The sequence below is a fragment of the Eupeodes corollae genome, chromosome 1, assembly GCF_945859685.1.
Source record: "Eupeodes corollae chromosome 1, idEupCoro1.1, whole genome shotgun sequence".
NCBI lineage: Eukaryota > Metazoa > Arthropoda > Insecta > Diptera > Syrphidae > Eupeodes > Eupeodes corollae.
Window position 1 is genome coordinate 261,129,749 of NC_079147.1, and position 23,945 is coordinate 261,153,693.

The 23,945-nt window shown below is 30.8% G+C and overlaps 1 protein-coding gene across 3 annotated transcripts in view; it reads left to right on the forward strand.

Annotated features, from left to right (window-relative positions):
- LOC129953346 (ecdysone-induced protein 75B, isoforms C/D) overlaps window positions 1-23,945 on the forward strand; it is a 352,681-nt gene that overhangs the window by 129,142 nt on the left and 199,594 nt on the right. The window contains exon 1 of one of the 3 annotated variants that reach the window (XM_056066495.1): window positions 21,253-21,352. The exons of the other annotated variants lie outside the window; for them this stretch is intronic. Coding sequence (XP_055922470.1) covers window positions 21,268-21,352 — 85 coding nt within the window. The 5' untranslated portion in view covers window positions 21,253-21,267. Of the gene's footprint in view, window positions 1-21,252; window positions 21,353-23,945 lie in introns of those variants that run through there. 3 annotated transcript variants of the gene reach the window in all.

Consider the following 23,945-nt stretch of genomic DNA (forward strand, 5'->3'; position numbering starts at 1 on the left):
CGGGAAGGGATTGATAATTATACTGTACTAAAATTTGATATTTACCTAAGAGAAAAATATATAAATACCAGACAATAAAATTCCTGGTTTTATTTTCCAGATACAAGATAACTTTTAGACTCCCAGTATTTCTGGTAATAAGTACTAGCAGGCTGGTTTTATCTAGCAGGAAAAAATATACTAGATAATAAATTCCATGGTTTTATTAACCTGATTCTTATGCGGACGACGTTGCTATAGCAGTTTCAGGAAAGCATCTTAATATCCTAAAAGAACTCTTACAAAATGCCTTAGACAGACTAATACTTTGGGCTGATCGGTGTGGACTGGGTGTTAACCCACACAAAACCGATCTGGTCTTATTTTCGAGGAGATATTGTCCACCCTCCTTACATTAAAGGAATCCAATTAAAATTCTCAGACGAGGCTAAATACCTAGGTCTTGTCTTAGACAAAAAACTAAATTGGAAACGCAACGTACAGGAAAGAGTCAAAAAAGCTACTGTAGCTCTCTTTTCTTGCAAAAAAGCTATTGGTAATAAATGGGGTATACAACCCAGAATCACGCATTGGCTATACACATCGGTAATCAGACCGATTTTAACGTACGGTGTGGCAGTATGGTGGACTGCTTTAGAGAAAGGTATAAACAGGGATAAGTTAAATAAAGTCCAACGTTCAGCCTGCCTATGTATAAGCGGATCGTTTCGTTTCGACCCCGTCTGCAGCACTGGACACCTTTCTCTACCTTACACCTCTTGACATATTTAGCAAACAAATAGCTGCAAGCTCGGCTATTCGCCTCAATGCTTCGTCGCAGTGGACTAACAACAACATTGGCCACTCAGTAATTCTAAGGTACTTAGAATCAATTCCAAAGCAAATAGACTACACCATCCATTAACTACAATTCGACAGGAATTTCCAGATTTCTATACCTACCAGATCTTTTTGGGAGGATAGGACATTCTTAGAGGATGAGTCAATCCACTTTTACACAGATGGCTCAAAAACCAAAGAAGGTGTTGGTGGAGGTGTGTACTCTGAATGACTGAAATTAAGTCTCTCATTCCGCCTTCCCAATCATTGTAGCGTGTTCCAGGCGGAACTTTTGGCGATTAAGGAAGTCTTGTCTTGGCTCAAAGAAAACGTGATATCAACACCTGATATCCGTATTTTCTCCGACAGCCAGGCCGCTATTAAATCTCTGGACTCTGTCTCTACAAACTCTATAACAGTCCATAACTGCCGAGCATCTCTAATGGAGATGGCGCAACAGTTTAATATTCACCTTTGCTGGGTGCCGGGCCATAGAGACATTCCAGGTAACTGTAAGGCAGATGAACTCGCCAGGAACGGTACAGTACAGCCCATCCTACCACGTTTGGCAAGTACTGGCATACCAATCGCTACTTGTAAACTGCTACTAATGCAAGACGCTGCGAGGAGGGCAGGCACCAGGTGGACCAACATCACCACGTGTCAAGCCACAAAAAACATCTGGCCAACACTGGATTTAAAGCTCGATAATAGGTGTCATAACCGGACACTGTCTAATAGGAAAGCACTCCACGAGACTAGGCGTATTCTCAAATGACTTTTGCAGAAGCGTCCAGCCTTAATGAACTAACATGTATAGATGGTATGTCATCGTGTGGTTTAAGTCAATTCAATGGAATGAGAAATCGTTTTGGAAAAATTCTTGACTTAGTGTTTTTCGTCGATACAATTAACAGCGAAATTGCTGTTTTACCTGCTGCTGTAAAACTAATAGACGAAGATCGACATCATCCTGCATTAGATATTTCACTAGGTTTAAACATGTCTTCTCCTTACAACAACAATAATAACAACAAACTTGAATTTGACTTTTCTAAATGTAATTTTGTAGATCTTTTTGATATGTTAATAACTGTAAATTGGAATCAATTATTTTGTAATTGTTATATTGAGGATATGTGTAATAATTTTTATAGAACTCTTTTTAACTGCTTTTACGAAACTATTCCTTTAAAAAGATCACGTTTTGCTTCAAATGCACCACCATGGTTTGATACGCGTATTAAAAACTTAAAAAATAAAAGGAACAAAGCTTGGGTAAAATATAACACAACTAGAACTGACGATGATTACAGAACTTTCTTAATTCTAAAACAACTCTTTTCTGATTATTCTAACATTCTATATGACGATTACATTTGTAAAATAGAACATGGTATTAAATCTAATCCAGATAGTTTCTGGAATTTCGTTAATAATAAAAGGAAAACATGTGGCTATCCGAATTCGATGTCAAATAATTCGTCAACTAGTCATGATCCAAAGATTATTGCAGACATGTTTGCTAATCAATTCAAAGTAGCATTTGAAGAATCAGACTTTAATAATTCCTCTTCTTTTTCTTCTTCTTCTGACAGCTTTACTCATTTAAACGCAATTAATTTTGAAATAAGTGAAGACACAGTTGCTCAACATATTTTAAAACTCGATGAGTGCTTTACTCCAGGCCCCGATGGTGTTCCATCTTATATATTAAAAAAATGTGCTTCTTATTTGTCATATCCGTTATGTGTTCTCTTCAATGCATCCTTAAAAAGTTCAATTTTTCCTGTTATCTGGAAAAGTTCATTTATTATTCCCATACACAAAAAAGGCCCAAAGAATGAAATAATGAACTATAGGCCCATTGCGAAACTATCTGTGATACCTAAACTGTTTGAGTCAATTGTGAGTAATGTTCTTTCTTTTCATTGTAGTTCTCTTATTTGTGATAGCCAGCATGGCTTTGTCAAAAAGAGATCCACTGTAACTAATTTATTTAACTTCGTGTCCTTTTGTCTAGATGTATTTGAAAAACGCGGGCAAGTTGATTGCGTATTTACTGACTTTAGTAAAGCCTTTGACAAGTTATGTCACAATACACTAATTCTAAAATTATACCATCTAGGATTTAACAACAATTTTATAAATTGGATTTCTTCATACTTAAAAAATCGTCGTTATTCTGTTTTGTTTCGTAATGAAAGTTCAATTCAATTTGTTGTCAATTCTGGCGTCCCTCAGGGCAGCCACCTAGGTCCTATTTTATTTGTTTTATTTATTAACGACTTGGTTTCAAACTTAAAAAACTCGTCTGTCCTTATTTATGCTGATGACATTAAGCTTTTCAAAAGTATAAAATCCTCCTCTGACTGTTTATTATTACAAGAAGACTTGACAATATTTAGGGAATGGTGCAATAAAAACCGACTTATTTTAAATGTTGACAAATGTAAAACTATGAGTTTTACACGTAAAAAAATTCCGATTTTGTACGACTATATGTTTGATTCTTGTCCGTTATGTAAAGTTTCTATGTTTTCTGACTTAGGTATTATTCTAGATCCCAAATTATCATTTAATGATCATTTAAGTTATATAATTAAAAAAGCCAATAGGGTTCTTGGATTCATTAAAAGATTCGGTCGTGATTTTCGGGATCCTTATGTTCTTAAACTTCTATTTATTTCGTTTGTTAGACCAATTTTAGAATACGGCTGTGTGGTATGGTCACCTTATTACTCAATACATGTTTCAAGAATTGAAGCGATCCAAAAAAGGTTTCTGCGCTTCTGTCTTCGGTCTCTTCCATGGGCAAGGGAAAATCTATTTCCTCCTTATTCTCAAAGACTAGCTTTGATCAGCCTCCCTTCTTTGACTAACCACAGAAAGTATTTACAATTTTGTTTTATTGTTGGGATTATTAATGGTTCGATATCATTACCATCAGTTCTAAGTAAATTAAATTTCAGTTTCAGTCGTGCAAGTTTAAGGCGACAGCAACCTATTATTCAAATATTTAGCAGATCAAACTATGGTGTATGTAGCCCTCTCAATCAGTTAATAACAATTTATAACGAATTTCATTTTTGTTTAGAATCTGTAAATGATAATATAAAATGTAAACAATTTAAACTTATGTTTTTCAACAATATTGTATAATAAATATAAATTATGATATTAGATATTATTAGATTATAAGAATTTTTTTAAATATTGTTAACGTTAGATTTTAACGAATTAAATAAATAAATAAATAAATATAAATAAGCTGTATGGACGAGGAAGAGGAAGAAACGGTTCTTCATCTTCTCTGCACATGTCCTGCTCTAGCTCGAAAACTCAAGAATTACCTAGGAGAATTCTTCTTAAACGATCTAAACGATTTAAATCATATCAGTATAATCAGCCTCTCACGTTTCGTAAGGCACTCAAGCTGGTTCCATTGAGCTTAGGAGGAAGCCTCAAGATTCATGTGGTATCACAATGGGCCATTAAACTGGCCTAAGTGTGTCCGTTTCCATCTTGGACAGCCACTATAACCTAACCTATTAACCTGATTTCTGATAATCTTCATTTTACCAGGCAAACAAATACTTTCTACCAGGACGCTCGTAATATTTACCAGAAAACTTTCTGTCAAAAATTTTACCAAGAAACCAGATTGCTGGTAAATAAAACCAGATTTCTTTTTAACAGGAAATCTGGAGTTATTTACCACGATATCTGGACTATTGCACCAGTTTTTTTGGCTGGTATTTTCTATCAGATTTTGCCTACCAGGAAAATTTTTTGAGTGTGGAAATCAATCAAATAAATTTCATAGTATATATTTCAATTTATTTAAATGTAATTAATTTCAGCTCCTTTCCATTAATTTTTGTACAGAAATATAAATTTAAGCAGTGCTTTAAAAGCTTGTAGAAACTATGTTTTGTTACACGTTATTTTCAACACTAACACTAAAAAATGTAAAAGTTTCACAACAAAAACAACGCTTTTCTAATTTTAATATTTTGTTTCCACTACACACTGTGGCGTATACGTAATTTTTTTCTTTGAAACTTATCGATGTTGTTAAACATTGTTTCTATTAACCTTCGAAAAACCTTAAATGATGGATGTTAGTAACAGCACTATATAAACCATCATATAGTTTGGAAAATTATGAATAAATACTCTTGAAAAAACTTAATCCGAAAAAGATTTGTAGACTCGTAGAAACTCGTAGAAGACAAAACTCATTCTTTCGATCTTCTCAACCACATGATAAATCTAATTTTGGTTAGAAAGTTGATTAAATGATATTTTTTTTAAATTAAAATTGAACCGTTTTTGTTGAACTTAATGTTCTTACTTTACTCTCAAAACGCTTTAACTCCATATTTGAGTCAGGCTAAATCAAGTCCCCACGTTTCTACAATAAAATTAATAAAATAGATATAAAAACTTAAAAAAAATCCAACTAAAAATAAACAAAACAAAAACAAGATGACCGAAAAGGAAATGTTTGAATTAAATACTCAGACTATCAGTCATCAATTTCTCAAGATTTGACTGAGCAGAATATTGATAAAAACAAAAGCAGTTTTTTTGTTTTTAATGATTTGTCACGTTTTTAAATTTTATTCGGTCATGAAATGTATCACATTTTTGATTAATGATATTCGTCAGACAAAAATTAGCAAATTTATAAAATCATCAATTTTACTCATTTTCTTACTCCCAACATCGGTCGCTTTTGAATCAATTTCAATCCATTAGATATTTTAGTTTTTATTGTAAAACTTTTCAGGCTGCACCTCAATTCAATCAAGTCAATGCTAACCGATTGAAAAATACTCACAGTCACAGACATAATAATTGAACATACACAATACGTGTATAGAGTCCATATAATGAAAGAGTACTCTGCCAATAGGCTTATTGCCCACTTGAAGCTCAGAGACTGTAATAAGAAAAATAATGGCAAAGCTGTACTGCAACAAAATGCAATAGAACAAGTGCTAGAAAAGTATAGAATAGTTTACTTTGCTCGAAGTTGAGTTGCGCTACGTCAAGTGGTTTTTTGATGGGAGCAGCACGACAGCAATGACTTTATATTGTGACGTTTCGGTTGGTTTTCTGCTCTCAACAAAAGTGAATAAACTGTTTTAAGTACAATGACATGACTGGCGCACGAGAACTACGAGAATATCTATTTAATGAACAGTGAGTAGTACGAGTATCTTTTATTAGTTTTTTATTTAATTCGTTCACTTGATTTCACGTGACAATAGTTTATTTACATTGAATTTTATTATTGCTTGTAGTGGGTTGGTTTTGAAGTTTTTTAATATGTGTAGGTTCGTGATGATTTGACAATTTTTTTGTTGTTCGAAGTTGTTAGAAAATTATTAAAAACTAGACATTAACAGGTTGTCGATTGTGGTGGAAAGATATAATTGTTTAATAGCTTGAGCTTCGTCTTTTTGGTGCCATTGACAATATTAATGCCAATGGGTCGTAAAAAATCTATCTATATAAAAGAGAACAGGTTCCGCCTTTCTATCCTACTACAAGTGCTAAAGACCACGATAGACACGGCCTTCGATCAACAAGCTTTCTCATAGGTCGGGTGATTTGTTGTATAAGTAAAGAATTTCCATTAGAAAAAAAAATGTCAGAACAGCTTTGATATAGTGCATGATTTTCCTTTTAAAAGTATGTTTTGGTAAATTACAGTTCAAAGAATAACATTTTCCAAACCTTGAGCTTTGTTTGCCAACAGTTCTTTTATCGTGAAATCATGAGACTAAATTCTGACTTTTGAAAAAATGAAGAATTGTTATTTTTGGAGTGAGCACAATCCTTATGGAATTCTTGAGACTTCAACATATTTTGACTCATTTTTCTTTTAATCGAAGACTAGTTCCAATATAAGTGTGGATGGAGAGCATCATATCCATATCCCTGCAAAATATTTTGAGTTAAACAGTTCATTTAAAATGTCGGAATATGTCTAAAAGCTCGTACACCGTAGGAGTTGCTTACCGACTCATATTACAGAAAATGGAAACATGAATTGTTCATGTGGTTTGGACACCTTTCGACTACTTTTTGTATAGGATATCTCGAATCGTACCACATTCGATGTCTGCTGAAAAAATAAGAAAGCCATAACATCCTTCCCCGTTGTCACCTATGATACTTCTTTTCAATGATTTAATATTTAAACTATAAAAAGCATATGCGCAACATTTAAACCTATTATTAAAAGCTTAACATTTTAGTAAATAGCAATTTTCCAAAAAACTAACAATTTACTACTGACTTTAATTTTGTATTGCGTTTTCTTAACTAGCAAAGCACTTTTTGCCTTTTAGTAAAAAGCGGGCCTCCAAACATGTATAAACAGTTACAGCACGTGAAAATAAACAAAGTAAACAAACCTTAACGTACCCATAATAAAGACTGGACTATTAAATCCAAGAATAATTGCATATACACAGGTACAACCTCTTGATCCATTAGGAAGCTTCAGCGTAAAGGCACAATTCCTCAACACACAAAAAAAACTAGTACATACTTGTAATTTTGGTAAAAATTAAGTCTTGGAATTGTAATAATACGGTTTTCAACCAAGAACCAAATTGCTACCTTGTCAAACATATACCTAGAGTAAAATTCACCACCAATCAGCTCTTCGAAGGAACTTTTTGGTAACTTGAAAAAACACACTTTTCTCCAAAGAGCAAGGTTTTTAAATATTTCGCAATATTTGTATTTCGAAAATATTTTCTTAGTTTAAAAATAAACGATTCAAGAAATTTTTAAAACGCTCAGTAAAATTTTCAAGACATTTTTATGGATAGTAATAATAAGTTATATTAGTTTAGCGAATTGCTTAAAGTTAAAGTAGCCATTTCGTGGTTTTAACTTTAGCAAAATGTTAAGTGGTAGAAAGATGTTAAAATCATTTAAAATTATACTTATTTACATCATCTTTTCAACTTTTTTTCATTATTAAGACTTGTCACTAATAAGAAAACATAATTATTTGTTTAAATAAATGTTTCTTATTTTGATTTAAATAAATAAGAGTCTATTCTGAATAAAAAATGTCTTTATGTTTGTAAACGGAATCACTTTAAATCATAATTTGAATTCAACTTAAACATTACATACATTGAATTCATTTAGAGAATTGAAAATTCAAATGTTTCGAACACTAATCATTTGATTTTGAAAGAGTACAATCATTTGACTGCAATTTATTGCAATCTTTTGAAACTTTATGTGCATTCCCATTAATGTCTTGCATCCTTTTCAAGTCGTCGTACCCTTGGCATGATCATTAGTGCGATGGACTCATTTGGCCGATGATCGTTTATGGTTGTCCTGTGTGGTTCAACGTTGCTCCTTCCCAGATGAAGAAGTTTCAGGTGTTCGAGCGGCAGTGCTTACGACGCTGTACCGGCTTATATTGAACAGCCGAATCCTCTTATGTGCATTACTATTCCAACGAGGTCCTATATAACGGGCCACGAATCAACTTATTTGACAATTTCGTGATAAAACTCGTTCGAGGTCACATTGCAAGAGCTATGTCTTCGACCAACAATTTAATTTTCGGGGCGTTCTATCCGAACGACGAGTATTTTGAAAGTGCACGCTTGAGCGGCTTCATTCCACCAGAAGCATTCCTCTTTTTAGATAGATGCGATCTGATACAGGATAGATTGGCAGTTCCGCTAATCTACCACGTCAGACGAAGAACCGTGGATAGGCGACTCCTGTACAATCGGGACGTCATCGCACAAGGCGAAGCAGAGCTCCTTCGGTTCAGTAGGGCTGTGTCCGAACGGGACAGATAGGGTGAAGCAGGAGAACCAGTTTTGGTGGCTTCAATCGGCACTTGGTAGTGGGTAGTCGGGATGGGGTTTTAAGCCTTGGCCGGCTTACATACTTGTTTTATAGGTTTAGGGTTTAGTCGTAAGTAGAATAGGCATGGTGGCACAAAAAGAAATTAAAAAAAAGATAAAAAAAATTGAAAAACAAAAATGTTAGATAGTTAGATTTGCTGCTGTGGTTGTTCTAGTTTTAAGTAGTTTACAGGTAGAATAGGTAGCTTAAGTTAGCTTTAAGTTTAATATTAAGGACCTTATTTTAAGTAGTTTTTAAGTAAAAATAAAAAAGGATATCGATATAAGTTTTTTTTTTCAAAATTTTCTAATAAATACAGAAATAAATAAAATATAAATTGAAGTAAAATAGATCTTAGGGCCAAAAGGCATTAGTAGTTAGTGTTATAGTTTAACTTAGAAGTGCTTTTTCAAATTTTCCGTTCGGATCTGGCTTAAAACTGAATGCAATGAGGAAAATGATTGCAATCTTTTTCAGATGAAAATATTAGTGATGTAAAAACCTGATGTCTTTATTGATTCAATTCCCCGAAGCTTGCATTTTCCAAGTCTTATTATCCGATTTGTCAAATTGAAAATTTTGACATTTTTCGACGTTTAAAGGTTCCTATTGCCAAAATAAAATATTTTTAGAAAGATGTCTGTGCGTGTGTGTGAACGTACGTTCGCAACGTTTTTTTTTTCGTCCATAACTCAAGAATCAAAGGAGATATCGACTTCAAATACATTTTGTTATAAAAATAAGGCAGAAAGATGCAGGAAGGGTTCTCAAAAAATTGCGTATGTGCTTTTTTTACCACAGCAGTTTACAAAAAAAAGGTGAAAATGTTGGGTAAACCTAAATATCTCACTAACCAATGACGCCAGAGAATTGAATTAAATTGTATATATATTGAAACGTGATGCCAAACAAGTACATTTTTGGAAAAAATTCAATTAAATGTTTTTTTTTTTTTTAAATCGAAAAAACTGAAAAAAACAAATTTGAAACCTCGAAAATTTTACGAATAAAAAAGATTTCATCTCTAAAACAATTTTGTGAAACCAAAAATAACGTTTTCAACATCTGAAAAAATTTTGAGAAAAATCGAATAGACATTTTTTTTATAAAAATAAAAACCTAAAAAAACATTACTCAAAGTTGGTAAAAATTTAATTTCGACTCAAATATCTTTTCAAAACTTTGAGATATTGGCTTTAAAATATTGTTGTCAATGTTCAGTAAAATTTTGAGAAAAATCTTATTGACATTTATTTAAAAAAGATAAAAAACCTAAAAAAAAAACAATACTAAAACTTGGTACAAATTTACTTTCCACTAAATAACTTTTCAAAAATTTTAAATATTGTATTCAAACTTGTTGTTTTGTATTGTTTTTGATATTCAGTAGTATTTTTTATAAAAATCCAACAGTCCGTTAGTTCATAAGAAAATAAAATCTACAAAAAATAGTACGAAAATTTGGTAAAAATTGATGTTCGGTTCTTGATATCTCTTCAATTAAGTTCATTCATATAATTTGTAAAAATTAAAAAAAAAAAAATTAGTAAAAATTTGTTTTCGAATAAAAATCTATCAAAAGTAGATTTTCAAACTAAACTATTTCTTGTTTTGAAAAATATTATTGGTAATGTTAAAATTTTTAGGAATAATTCAACTGACAACTTTTCTTACCCAACACCAAAGCCTACAAACTTTTAAGCAAGACAAATCGACAGACGCCAGACGGGATGGAAAGTTATCAGTGTGGATCGCATCTCAGCCTCTTTTTATTTTCTTATAATTAAGCTTTGAATTGTGAATGCAAACCAAATTTTCTTTTTTTTTTAATAAATATGATTTAAAATCATGAAAAATGAATATAAAAATAAACCAGCATGGTGTTCAAATATGCGTTTCGCCCCGATGTAATGGTTGGGCTCATCAGAAGATTACCATCTATATAATAGGAGCTACAGAGAGCTACTGTGAATTATATTTTATATTAATTTTTCATGATTTTAAATCATATTTCTAAAATTAAACGGTGTTCAGGTAATAAAAATTCGACTGTTAACAGTCAAACATTTCATCTTCAAATTTTCTTTTAATTTTATCAACATTTTTTGAAAGAATGATGTTGAATGAAACCGAGTCTGACACCTTTAAGAAAAAGAAAAGCTATTTTTAGTGCGTTCTATCTCATTGTTCTCAACTGAGAACAAGGGTTTTAGTGGCTAATGCAATTTTAAAACAAACTTATGACTTATACGCAGTTTTTAAGTTACGTTATATAAAATAAATTGTATACACAACTTTTCGCCCACTTTTATAGAAAATCTAATAAATCTTTTCACCTTAATTTTCAAGTTTTATAATTTTGTAAGAAAATCCTTAAAATACTGAACTTTTAAAATTTCTTTATTTGAAATTTGTGGAAAATCCTTACTCCTATGTTAAGTCAAGTAGTCAGCTCATATTACACACAATTCTTAAGGTCAAAAATCCAAGTCATGTCTCATTTGTTCCAATGCCTGTCTGGCCTTGGGATTTATGACCTCGTACCAAACTATTATAATGTCAACAATCTTCTTCTTCATATTGCTCAAATCTTACATCTTCAAATTAGTAATCCACTATTTGAATTCGAAATTAAGAGATAAACAATATGAAGTTCTAGATTCTCATAAGTCATCTAAAAATGCCTAGACACTCCCCGTCCCCGTCCCTACCAATAACAACAACAATCAGCTATTAACAATGAATAATTTTATTTTTTCTGAATTATTGTTGTTGTTGTATTCTTATTGTTTTTTGGAACGTGCCAAACAAAACAAAGATAAAATAAAGTGAAAACAAAAATAACAATCTTGAAATTTCTTGTGAAATTCATATCAAGGACACACTATGTCTGCGTTGTTCTTCTTCTTGTCTACAAAGAATTCATCGCTCGACCCTTCCGATAATATGACAACATCCTCCACTGACACAATAGCCACATCATATATATTTACATATGTGAGCAAAGGAATACCTATTCCATCCATGGCGACTCAGCATTCAACAAAAATGTTTCCAGAGGCGACATCTCCATAAACTATCTGCGTGTATCTAAATACTCGTACGTCTTCAGAAAGTGATGTGTATAATTGCGAAGCATGTTTTATAGGACCTACACAATAAATATAAGAAGGCCCTTCTTCTCTTTAGCCCTCAACCACCAACCCTAAAAAAAAACCCAGCGAAGGACCGCATGATGTATCCTTGGCTTAAAGGTTGCGTGCTCGTTTTTGTGTACCATCAGATTTACCCCGCACTCACCTTCTGTTCATATGGTCGGGTCGTGTGGTGAATAAGTCGCGTAATGTGTGATTTCTAGACTTTTAAAAGAAGAACGTTTAATCTAGTCCCAGTTATACGCTTGGTGTTGATATAGGATAAGGATGATGATGATGATAATGACGATGACGGTGATGGTGGATGCTCCCTACCTAGTGGCCCAGAAAGGAATATTTTTAGCATTTTTCTGTCGATTTTTGTTTATTTTTTCGTCCTCATTAGAGTAGAATCAAAACCCACTCAGCATCATTTGGCTTCGTAGATATTCCTACAGACATCAGGCATGTGGAGTTTGTCTTTTTAGTTTTTGTATTTGTTTTTGTTTCTGTTGTTGGAAATGGTGGTGTTCTGTATACGAAAGCAACCTACTTTGGAGAGTCGATGCACGGATTCAGGGACATTTTAACAAAGGCCACTCAGAGTTTAATAATACTGAACTGTGCTCTGTTCGCAAGTGAAGTGCATTTAAATCGAGTGAATATAAAAATTAAAAAAGAAAAAAAAACTACCATCAGAAGGTAAAGTGGTACGGTGGTGCTTTTTAAACGAAAGAGCCAAGCCAGACTATGACGATGACGGCGACAACGGCCATGGTATAGAATATAGATAGTTCAACTATACTTCTGAATTGAAACTGCCAGCCAACTTAAAATGTATCTATAGAGATACAAATGTGTATCTATAGATACATTTAGTTTAGCTACGATTTGCAGAAAACAATCCTTTTGTTTGTTGTCGAGTGCATATGATGGTGAAGCTGTAGATATTATTCTGGAGGTCGTTTATTTTGGTGTTGGTCCAAGACAAGAATAGCTGCGCATATTTATAACTTAAGAAAGATTGGAATTACATGATATTTTTTTATACTTTAGACTTTTTAATAGTTTATATTTCACCTGCATAAATGTCTACATATTTATTAATAATTGTTTCTTTTATATTTTCAGGTAAGTTCAAAGAACAACTATATTTTTGATGATATTGGAAATGAAGTGTGGTGAGAATTATTTTATCAGTAAGATGAAGATGGAAGATAGCAATAATTTTATTCGATTTAAAAGAAATTATTGTAAAAAAAACTGGGATCTTGGATCAATATAAGTTTGAAATTAGTACAAAGATAATTTTAATTTAATAAGTTTTAAGCTTCGTTCTTATAATTTTATTCTATTCTGCCTCGAAACAGAAAATGTTTTTTTGTTAGAAAGAGTTAAAGCCAAAAATATTTAAAATCTAACTTGATATGTAACTATTTTTTACCTTAAAAAGCATTAATAGCTGAATCACAAACACGCTTCAGCTTCGACTTCGCCTGACGTTTACGAGTTCAGCCATAGGAAGTTTCGACCTCGCGTTTCGTTTGAAAATCGTAAGGAAAAGAACGTAATGTAACGTAATGTGACTACAAACGGAAGCACTAGTTCAATTATCTGAACATTTGCTTTGTCTGACAGCTCATCAGCTGTAAAAAAATGTCAATAAACAAAATATTTGTTCTTTGGGGGGATGAAATAATAGAAATGTCATTCAAAGCAACCTCGGAGCAGGCCTAACGTAACGCAGACGAAGCCGAAGCTGAAGCGTGTATGTGTTTCAGCCATAATGCTGCTACCAAGGCATGTGGCATTGCAGTAATATTTTATTTTAGGGGCCAAAATGGTTTATATAAATTTAGAATCACCTATAATATAACTCATCTAAAAATTAATGATACCTTACAAAACCTAAGTGAGGTACTAAAATGATTTAAACTGTAGCTGGAAGAAAAAGATTTGCAGATTGGAAGAACATCGTACAACATTTTTTTTTTAGAACAACGTTGCGTTTTACCCTATAGCCTTAAAAACTGTGTAAGTTTGAACTTTCAGATATGTATAATTAAAAAACTTGGTCTAATAGAAAATTTATGAGGTGAGATTGAAATTCAGGAAAGCAAATTCCTTTTAAGAAGTATTGTGTAAATCACAATAAAAAAATAAAACTTTATGTTGTTGAGTGAAAATTAATAAAGCAATTGTGCCTCGTGTTTTTTTTTTTCTTTGATACAGTTTTAGAATAATTTAGTTTTTTCCTACATTTGCGAAAGTAACCTTCTTTGGAATATTGAATTTCTTAAATTTATTCCTGATTTGTTAATTTGTTCTTCTCTTCATAAGCAAAAATCTTGTTGTGTTCGATATCCCGGTTTTTATATTCCCGTTTCTTAAAATCCCGATTTTAAAATCCCGTTTTTTATAATCCTGCTTTTGTAATCCCAAATTTTTAAAATCCCGCATTTTGTAATTCCGTTTCTTATAATACCGTTTTTTTATAATCCCATGATATTCTTCTTAACAATTTTATATAATTGCTCTAACTGAAACGTGGCCCTCTGAGAACCATTTCAGTTCGGAAATGATTGAAAACCAGCTGTTTAATGTTTATCGTAATGATCGCTGTTTATTCACAACTGGACAGACTCGAGGGGGTAGTGTGTTGGTTGCGGTGCGTTCGTCTATCAACAGTATGCAGTTAGAGTTGCCGTTTTCTTCAAATTCTGCATTGAATATTGATCAATTAATTATTCGTTTTTGTGTTAGTAATAATCATGATGTTTTTCTTATTATTAGTTATATACCAACGAAGAGTTCTTTTGAAGTATATAAAACGCATATCGATAATTGTTCATTTATTTTAAATAATTTAACAGATAATCAGCATATTATAATCTTAGGTGATTTTAATTTACCTGCTGTAAATTGGGTCTTTGATCCGGATGATAAATATTTAATACCATTTAATGTTATAAGTGATTGCGAGAGTGTGGTTGTTGTTACTCTAGCTGGATTTGGGCTCATACAAATCAATTGTTTTCGTAATAAACTTAATCGTAATCTTGACTACTACTCCACCTCCTTTGCCTAACTCCGAAAATCATCTTGTACTTTGCATATCATTTGAATTCTTAGAATATATAAAGAAAACTTCTGAAACTACTTCTTTTCTTAATTATGATAAATGTAACTTTCTTAATGTCTCAAATTTTTTCAATAAGGTTGATTGGTTCTCTATGTTTGAAAATGTTGATGTGGAGGAATCGTTTACTCTTTTAACGAATCTGCTGGGTGAGGCATTTGATTTATATACTCCTAAATATTTGAAGAAATCTCAAACTAAGCCCAACTGGTTCAATAAAAAGCTTATTAATTTGAATAATCGAAAAAATAAAGCTTTCAAACTTTATCGTGATTCTAGGGATGATAATAGTTTATACATCAACTATCTTCGGTGTAATCGTGAATTCAATTTTCTCAATAAATTCTTATACAACCAATATATTTTAAGTATTGAATCTAAAATAAAAAGAAATAGTAAATGTTTCTTTAAGTTATAAATGACAAAAAAAGTTCCACCGGAATTCCGAATTCTATACGTTATAACGGTCAAATTTGTAGTGATCTGTCCACAATCAGCAATTTTTTTGCTGACTTTTTTCAATCCATCTTTAATCCTTCTTATAATCAAACGAGGCCCTGGTTGATGTCTTTATCTCAATTGATTAATATGAACCAATTATCAGTTGATAAAGAAGATATTATCTGTGAACTTTTAAAGTTACATAAAGATAAACACTCTGGGTATGATGGAATTGCTCCTATTGTTTTAAAAAAAATGCTTTATTTCCTTAGCAATCCCCCTCGAAATCATTTTCAACCGTTCTCTCCGTGAAGGTTGATTTTTAAAACAATGGAAGAGTTCCTTTATTTATCCTGTTTTTAAATCAGGATCCAAAAATGCGGTAACCAACTATGGTCCGATTTGCAAAATATCTATGATCCCTAAGCTATTCGAAAAAATTATTTATACAAAAAATACTTTTTTCTGTGAAAGAAATAATCTCGACTTTGCAGCATGGTTTCATCAGTGGAAGATCAACTACAAATAATCTTATAATTTTTAGTAATTATGTACTCAAAGCTATAGAACAAGGAAACCAATCTGACGTGGTGTATACTGATTTCGCGAAAGCGTTCGACAGAATTGATCACTCAATATTAATTTCCAAATTTCATAACATCGGTTTTCATTCCAATTTATTGACATGGTTTAAATATGTTTGAATGTTACTTCCAACCCTGTTTTTGTTACTTCCGGTGTCCCACAAGGTAGTCATTTGGGTCCTCTCCTCTTTCTCTTGTTTATCAATGATATTCCCAGTTGTCTAAAAAATTGTTCTTGTTTGATGGATGCTGACGACCTTAAATTATTCCTGCGCATTAATTCTATTTCCGATTGCATAAAGCTACAGAATGATCTTGATAATCTTTCCGTTTGGTGTTCTAACAAAGATCTTCATTTAAATGTTTCTAAATGTCATAGTATGTTATTCGGTCGCGGCAAGTCACTGAGAAAAAAAGAATTTGGGTGTAATCTTTGATTTAAAATTCGAATTCGCTAATCACATTGACTATATTATTTCTAAGGCCAGTTCTATGCTCAGATTTATTTCTAGGAACGCTAAAGACTTCTCTGATCCATATACTCTTAGAGCCTTATATTTTTCATAATTTTAGAATACTGCCCATCTACCTGGAATCCTATGTATAAAACTTATTCGGCGAGAATTGAACGAATTCAGAAACGCTTTACTAGAATTCCAATTCGGATATTGCGTTGGAACATGGATATGCCTTCATATAACAGGGGTATTCTATCCCTAGAATCACGACGTATTTATTTCGATGTAATGCTTGTCACAGATTTAATAAATTATAAAATCAATTGCCCTCACTTGCTTTCGTTGATTGGCTTTCATGTTCCTTGGCGTGAATTACGTAATAATCGTTTATTTTGTGTACCCTTTCATAGGGTCAATTATGGAATCAAAGAACCCTTAACTTGCTGTTTAAGACAAGCTAATTCTGTTTGTAATGCTGTAGATTTTAATTTATATTTAAGTAGGGACTCTTTAAAAAAAATTGTTATTAATAATAAACTTCGGTGGTTAATGTTAATTGTACATTCTTTTTTTTTTTTGTTTTGTTTTATTTATTATTATTTATATAAACTTACTATTGTTCTAAGTAGTCTTTAAGTCTTTAAGAGCTCTGCTTGATGAATAAATAAATGAATAAATAAATTTTTGATTATCCCGATTTTGCAATCAAAACTAGTTGTTCGAATTAAAAAAATCGCGCTGTTTTTTAAAACTAAACAACTTGCAAAATCGAAATTATAAATACATAAAGCAGGATTTTAAAAAATCGGTATTTTAGAAGACGGGATTTTAAAACTTTTTTCGGGGTTTTTGAAAAAGGAATTTTAAAAAGCGGGTTTCGGATACGCTCCTGAATTTTCTAATAAAAAGTTTCCAAAGGTCAGCAACATATATAAGAGTATAATCTTCAATGTCATTCTTTGTTCCTAGGATATACTAACAAATACATTTAAACAAAGAGGCTGGGATGCGACCCACACTGATAACTTCCCATCCCGTCTGTCGATTTGTCTTCCTTAAAAGTTTGTCTAAATGTGCTCGTATCAATTTTTACCAAATTTGCGTACTATTTTTTGTAGATTTTATTTTTTTATGAAAAAACGGACTTTTGGATTTTTATATAAAAATTACTGAATATTAAAAACCATATTTTCTGTGAAATAAAATAACTTTGAAGCCAATATTTTTAGTTTTTGAAAAGCTATTTGAGTCGAAAGTAAATTTTTACCAAATATTAGTATTGTTTTTTTTTTAGTTTTATTTTTTGTAAAAAAATGTTTATTCGAATTTTTTACAAAATTTACCAAATGTTAAAAACAATATTTCCTATAAGATAAAATTCGTTTGAAGCCGATATTTAAAATTTTTGAAGAGATATTTGAGTCGAAACTCAATTTTTACCAGCTTATACATTTTTTTAGGTTTTATTTTTTATAAAAAAAACTGTAAATTCGATTTTTCTCAAAATTTGTCCTAATGTTTACAACAATATTTTTTATAAGAAAAAAGAAGCTATTATCTCAAAGTTTTTAAAAGATATTTGAGTCGAAAATCATTTTTTACCAACTTTTGTTAATTTTTTCTCGGTTTTTAATTTTTTTAAAGAATACTGTTAATTCGATTTTTCTAAAACTTTAACTGAATGTTGAAAACAATATTTCTTATTAGATAAAATTAGTTTGAAGCCAATGCCTACAATTTTTGAAAGATATTTGATTGGAAAATCAATGTTGACCAACTTTTTTACATTTTTTTTTAGGTTTTTATTTTTTGTAAAAAAAACTGTTAATTCGATTTTTCTCAAACTTTGTCCTAGTGTTGAAAACAATATTTCATATAAGTAAAAGTTTATAAGAAGCTATTTTTTCAAATTTTTGAAAAGATATTTGAGTCGAAAATCATTTTTTACCAACTTTTGTTAATTCTTTTTGTAAAAAAAACTGTCAATTCGATTTTTCTCAACATTTTTCAAAATGTTATAAGCAATATTTTTTATAAGATAAAATAAGCTTGAAGCCTAAATTTCAAGTGTTTGAAAAGATATTTGAATCGATATTCAATTTTTACGAACTTTGAGTAATTTTTTTTTAGGTTTTTATTTTTTATAAAAAAAACTGTCAATTCGGTTTTTCTCAAAATTTTATCAGATGTCAAAAACATTATTCTTCGTTGCACAAAATTGTTTTGGAGATAAAATCATATTTTAGTCCTAAAATTTTGGAGGTGACAAACTTTTTTTTTTCAGTTTTTTTGATTTATAAAAATATATTGATATCTCTTCTGGTTCTTGAGCTATGGACGACGAAAAAAACGTAGCGAACGTACGAACGTACGTACACACAGACGCAAAGACATCTTTCTAAATATATTTTATTTCCACTCTAGGGACCTTGAAACTTCGAAAAATGTCAAAATTTTCAATTTGACAAATTGGACCCATTACATTAACCTCCTATGGGGAGTTAAAAAGTTTTAATATAAATGTTGAAAATTACTTAAATCAAAATTTACTACAGATTTAAAAAATTATAGAAATAAATAATCGTAATTATCACGAAAAAGATTGACCAATATTGGGAAAATATAAAAATAGTTTCTGAGAATTTTAACCAACCGTTAAGTAAGTTATTTCCTAGAAAAGAAGTCAGAAAAAAGAATTTCAATGAAAATGGTTTCCAGACAAGCAAGAAGTAAAGGCCCATTAAAGATGTAATATTGGTTTCCAGTAATTGTATTTTTTGAAAGATGACAAATATCTGGTGTATTCGTACTTTTTTTTATATCTTTTGAATATAATCCTTAGCACATTTTTTTGCTGTATGAATTAATTGTAAAAATCCACTTTGAAGTACTGCGCCTCTTCTCTTATGGATAAGCTAAAAGATAATTTTGTTTTGCTTTGAAATATTTTAAGGATTAGTTTGTTCCTTTGTTCAAAAATTACAACAAGGTTTTAAAGCTGCATTCTTTCCAGAATGCATGTAATAAAAATGTTGTATTTTTATATTTGTTTTAATCTTCTTAATAGCATACAAAATGGGATCTGACGGTTCTTGAAGTAAACTAAAAATCGCAGGACAAATTTAAAAGGATTTGTAAATTTACCATCATCAATGAACTTAATTTTTTATTCTGAAAGCATTCTTATTTAAAATATTTAAATGCGAAACTTAAAAACGAAATACATGATCTGGTTCAAAAAATAAGACAGCTTTTAGGATTGCTTTCAGATATTAATTATCTGACCTTAACAGAAAACAGTATTTTTTTGTGAAACGATTTCCAAGTAACTTCTTATTATTAAATATTTCTTAATTTTAATTTAAAACAAAATTAAATGTTCACATAACGGCTACCTACCTCAACAGCTGCTTTACGTTACATGTATGTATGTATGTTATGTCCCCCTACTGGGCACAAACTGCACAATTAGGGCTGCAAAGTTTTCATTTATGTATTTTTATTATAATAATTTACTTTTAAAATTAAGTTTAGTATCGAAAAAAAAGTTCGAAAAAGCCAAAATTATCACAAGCTTAAATTGTGTATAACACATTTAAACAGAAAGCTTACATTTGTAAGCTTTTTTGTATAACACTTTACGTAAGAAAATGCGAATATAACAGTTTTCTAAGCTTAATTCTGCAAATTCAAACTTTTTTGCAGTTTTGATAGTAAAAATATATGAAAAGCTCATTGTGCGATGTTATTCTACATCTATGACTTTTCTATCATTTTTAGTTTTCTCATTCTCCTTCTTCCTCTCTCGCTCTCATTTAGATTTATCTTAGAAAAATTGCATTAAAAGCGCGCACACAAACAGTTGACATTTTACAGCTGTTCCTGTTTACAAAGAAGACTCATATTGACTTATTGTGGTTGCTGAGAGATGAGGTGGTAGGGAGGTGTGCTGTTTTCTGTTAATACAACAAAAATAAAGCTTTTCCTCGTTTTGTTGCGGCGGCGGTGGCGGTAGTTGTGCTGTTGGTGGCATCGCCAATATTAAAATTCATTAAACGTTACCGTTGCAACTCAGAGAACACACTGTAGCGCACCATTGGCAAAACGGCAAGCAACGTGCTTCCATATTTATCCATTTATTTCCCTCTGAAAACGTAAAAGTGTTTTCATTCCAAAAAAAATAGAAGCACAATTATTTATAATTTTGGTTGCGGCAAAGTTGAATTCAAATTGATAAAAAATAATAGTAAACAAAATTATTACAAAATAGCAATTCTTGTGAATTAGGTTGAACATAGTGAAACAGTTACATTTTGTCAAAACTAACAACCGTTGTGGATTCTAAATTATTTTAAATGACCGCAAGACTAGGATCGTGAAAATGAATAAGAACCTTTTCAAAAACACTAAACGAAAACAGTCTAGTTGTAAAATAATTCATAAAACAATTTTGTGATAATAGTTTTATATAGATATTATATTTAAAAAAAAATGTTAAACTTAAATAAAATGTACCTTATAAATAAATGTATAAATAAATGTACCCAGTTCAAATTGATCTTTAATTAAAAAAGAATGTTACTTAGTGAAATTTTAAAAATTCTATTGGTGCCATATAAATACAAATTGGACTTTTAATTAATTAATTAAAAATAAAAACATAAACTAAACAATCTTCAATCTTTGTGCCGTATAATTAAGAGTGCCAATATAATCTTCTTTCAATATTATTAATAAGAGTTTCCTCGGTGTGTTTATAAAAGTTGTTGTTGTTGGACTTTATAAAAATGACAGTTGGCAGTCGTGAAGATCTGTTTGCTAATGCAAGGCATATTGATGATACTGAACGTCTAATTGGGCGTGTTCTAGCTGGTGAGTTACATACTAGTTGCCATTTTAGTTTTATACAAACGATCTCCGATATGACTTTAATGTAATTCAAATTTGACAGTTCTAGACAGTTGACAGTTGAGCCCAAGTTTGTAGAATACGCAACTAAATAAGTGACATTTGAGTCAACCATATTGGGCACTTAAGTGACACTTCTTATTGTTTGACATTGCGACTGTTAAACTGGGTGATAAGAATCATTGTAAAATTTTCCATTAAAACCATATCTTGATCAATATGTCAAAAATTAACTCACTTTATAGAAGTAAGTAGTTAATAAATGAAATAAAGCTGGAATGTCCTGAAAAGGATACTTAAACCTAGATCTGCTTTACGTGCAATTTGTAACCAAAAATGCACCCCTAAGTTGACAGTAGGTGAACAATTTTATGTTAGAATGGAAACTCTAAGCGTACAAAAAAAATAACTCACAAAATAAATTGTTCATTGAAATGTAAGATCCGACAAGTGAATTTATTTATGTATTATCACACCAATCTGTTGGTTGGCTTGGCGGTCAGTGACCGTATTAACCTAGTTTTTCCCAGAACAGGCAAACACTCTCATGTGTACCAACATAGAACCATATCTACATATAAATTTTGCTTTCAGCTTTTGCGGTTTCTATTTTATATGCGATGTAATTTGTGCGCTATGAACAATAATGTGCGTGTAGAGCACACAAATAAAGCTTTCGTTTTCACGGAAAAAAGAGAAGTGAGGAAAATTAAAAGATGTTCGAGGTTTGATGTGGATGGGGGGGGGGGGGGGAGGGTGAGGTAAGTGATGGAATTGGGTACACATTTATCTGATAGTTTTACAGTGTATGTTAAATTTGTTTAAAATATGAGCTTGAATCATATTTTTAAGATTTTTAAAATTGTATCCATGTTAAAGTTTGCATTTTCATAGCCATACTGTAAAGATCACTTGAAGTTAATCACATTTAAATATATTTTATTATTACCCAAAACAAACAAAATAAAATGCACGACTGGGTCGTTTGAACTTGCTCCTGTATGCTAAAAGTCTGTTTAAAAAAGGAACCTCTATAAGATTTTAAAGTATACCTGTAAAATAAGTTTGTCTTCAAAGATATAAATGCCATTTGATTGGTCAAAAACCCTGTGATTCATCCCAAGACACAACTTATCCTAGGATAACTCATCCCGGCAATGAAAATTACTAGAAAGCATACTTAACGAAAACAATTGTTTGTGTATTTAACTAGTTTGTTCAAATCTTTTTCCTTTGGATAGCTTTATTTTAATTTGATATTAGAAGGACCAGGATGTAAAGTAAATTATCTGAAGATAAGAAAGAGGAAGAACATGTGTGTTAAAATTGTAAAGCGATCGTCTATTGGTTGTGTAGTTAGTCAGGTGTCTAAATCGAATAAAGAATAGTTCATTGGTGTGCTCAGCCATGTTTATGATGATAATGAAGGAATGTTATTAGTAGCTAGAAGATAATTACTACAATCCAATCATATTATTTCCTTCCTTCAAGGTTTTAGCGCAAACATGGAGTTTTTACGTTCAGTTTATTTTTTTTTCGTTAAAGTACAAATTGCTATTCATGTGTTGTTTACAGTCAGGCTCTGGTGCCTTTTAAATTTTGGTTATGAAGTGAACACGTAAGCAAAAGTTGTAGAGGTTGTACGTAACACCTTTACAGGTATAACATACGTTTAAAAAGTGATTCTAATAGAAAATACATTTTATACTATTTTATGTTTCAAAATTTTACCCGAAAAATAAGTTTGTTTTCAAAAATTTTAATGCTTTTTTTTATATCATAAAACCCCTGATTTTTGAATTTTTTTTTGAAAATCGTTAGAGCGGTTTTTTTTTACATTAATTTTTTACTATATATAAAATTTTTCAATTTTGTTCTAAAAATATTTTTGGTATGCAGTTGTTTAGTGATTGTAAATGTTCGCTTTACATTTGAATTTCGTAAAAAAATGTTGACCCCTTTTTGAGATATAGAAATTTGAAAATAAAAATTCAATATTTTTTTAAAAATAGAAACAATGCAAAATTTTCTTTTTATAATCAAATATTGTTAAAGCAATATAAGAGCTTAATCAGAAAAAAATTAATTCGTAAGTTGCTAAGAAAATTAAGAAACAAAATAACGTTTCTATGAGCGGTACTTTTTCGGAGCAATTCAAAAATATGTTTTTCTTACTTAAAGAAGCTAAGTTAAAAAATAAAATTTTAGAGAAAATTAAAAAAAAATCTATCGGTTTGTAAATGTAAAAATGTATATGGAAATAACGCCAAAACCAAAATTCCGACTACTGGGTTGAGGTTACTCGTAAAAGGACTAATTTATAAATATCAAAATAAAATAAATATTATTGAAATTTGTTTCATCCAATTATTTTTGATTTCTTCGAAATATATAAAAATCATATATTCATATAAAAATAAAAAAAACATATACAGCAAAATTTATAAAAACGCTTATTCCACCTTTATTCACCGAGTTTACTAAACCAGGGAATAAGAGTTAAGCTGTGGTTTAAAATATTCCATGAATAAAACCGAAATATTTTTGGAATTGTAAA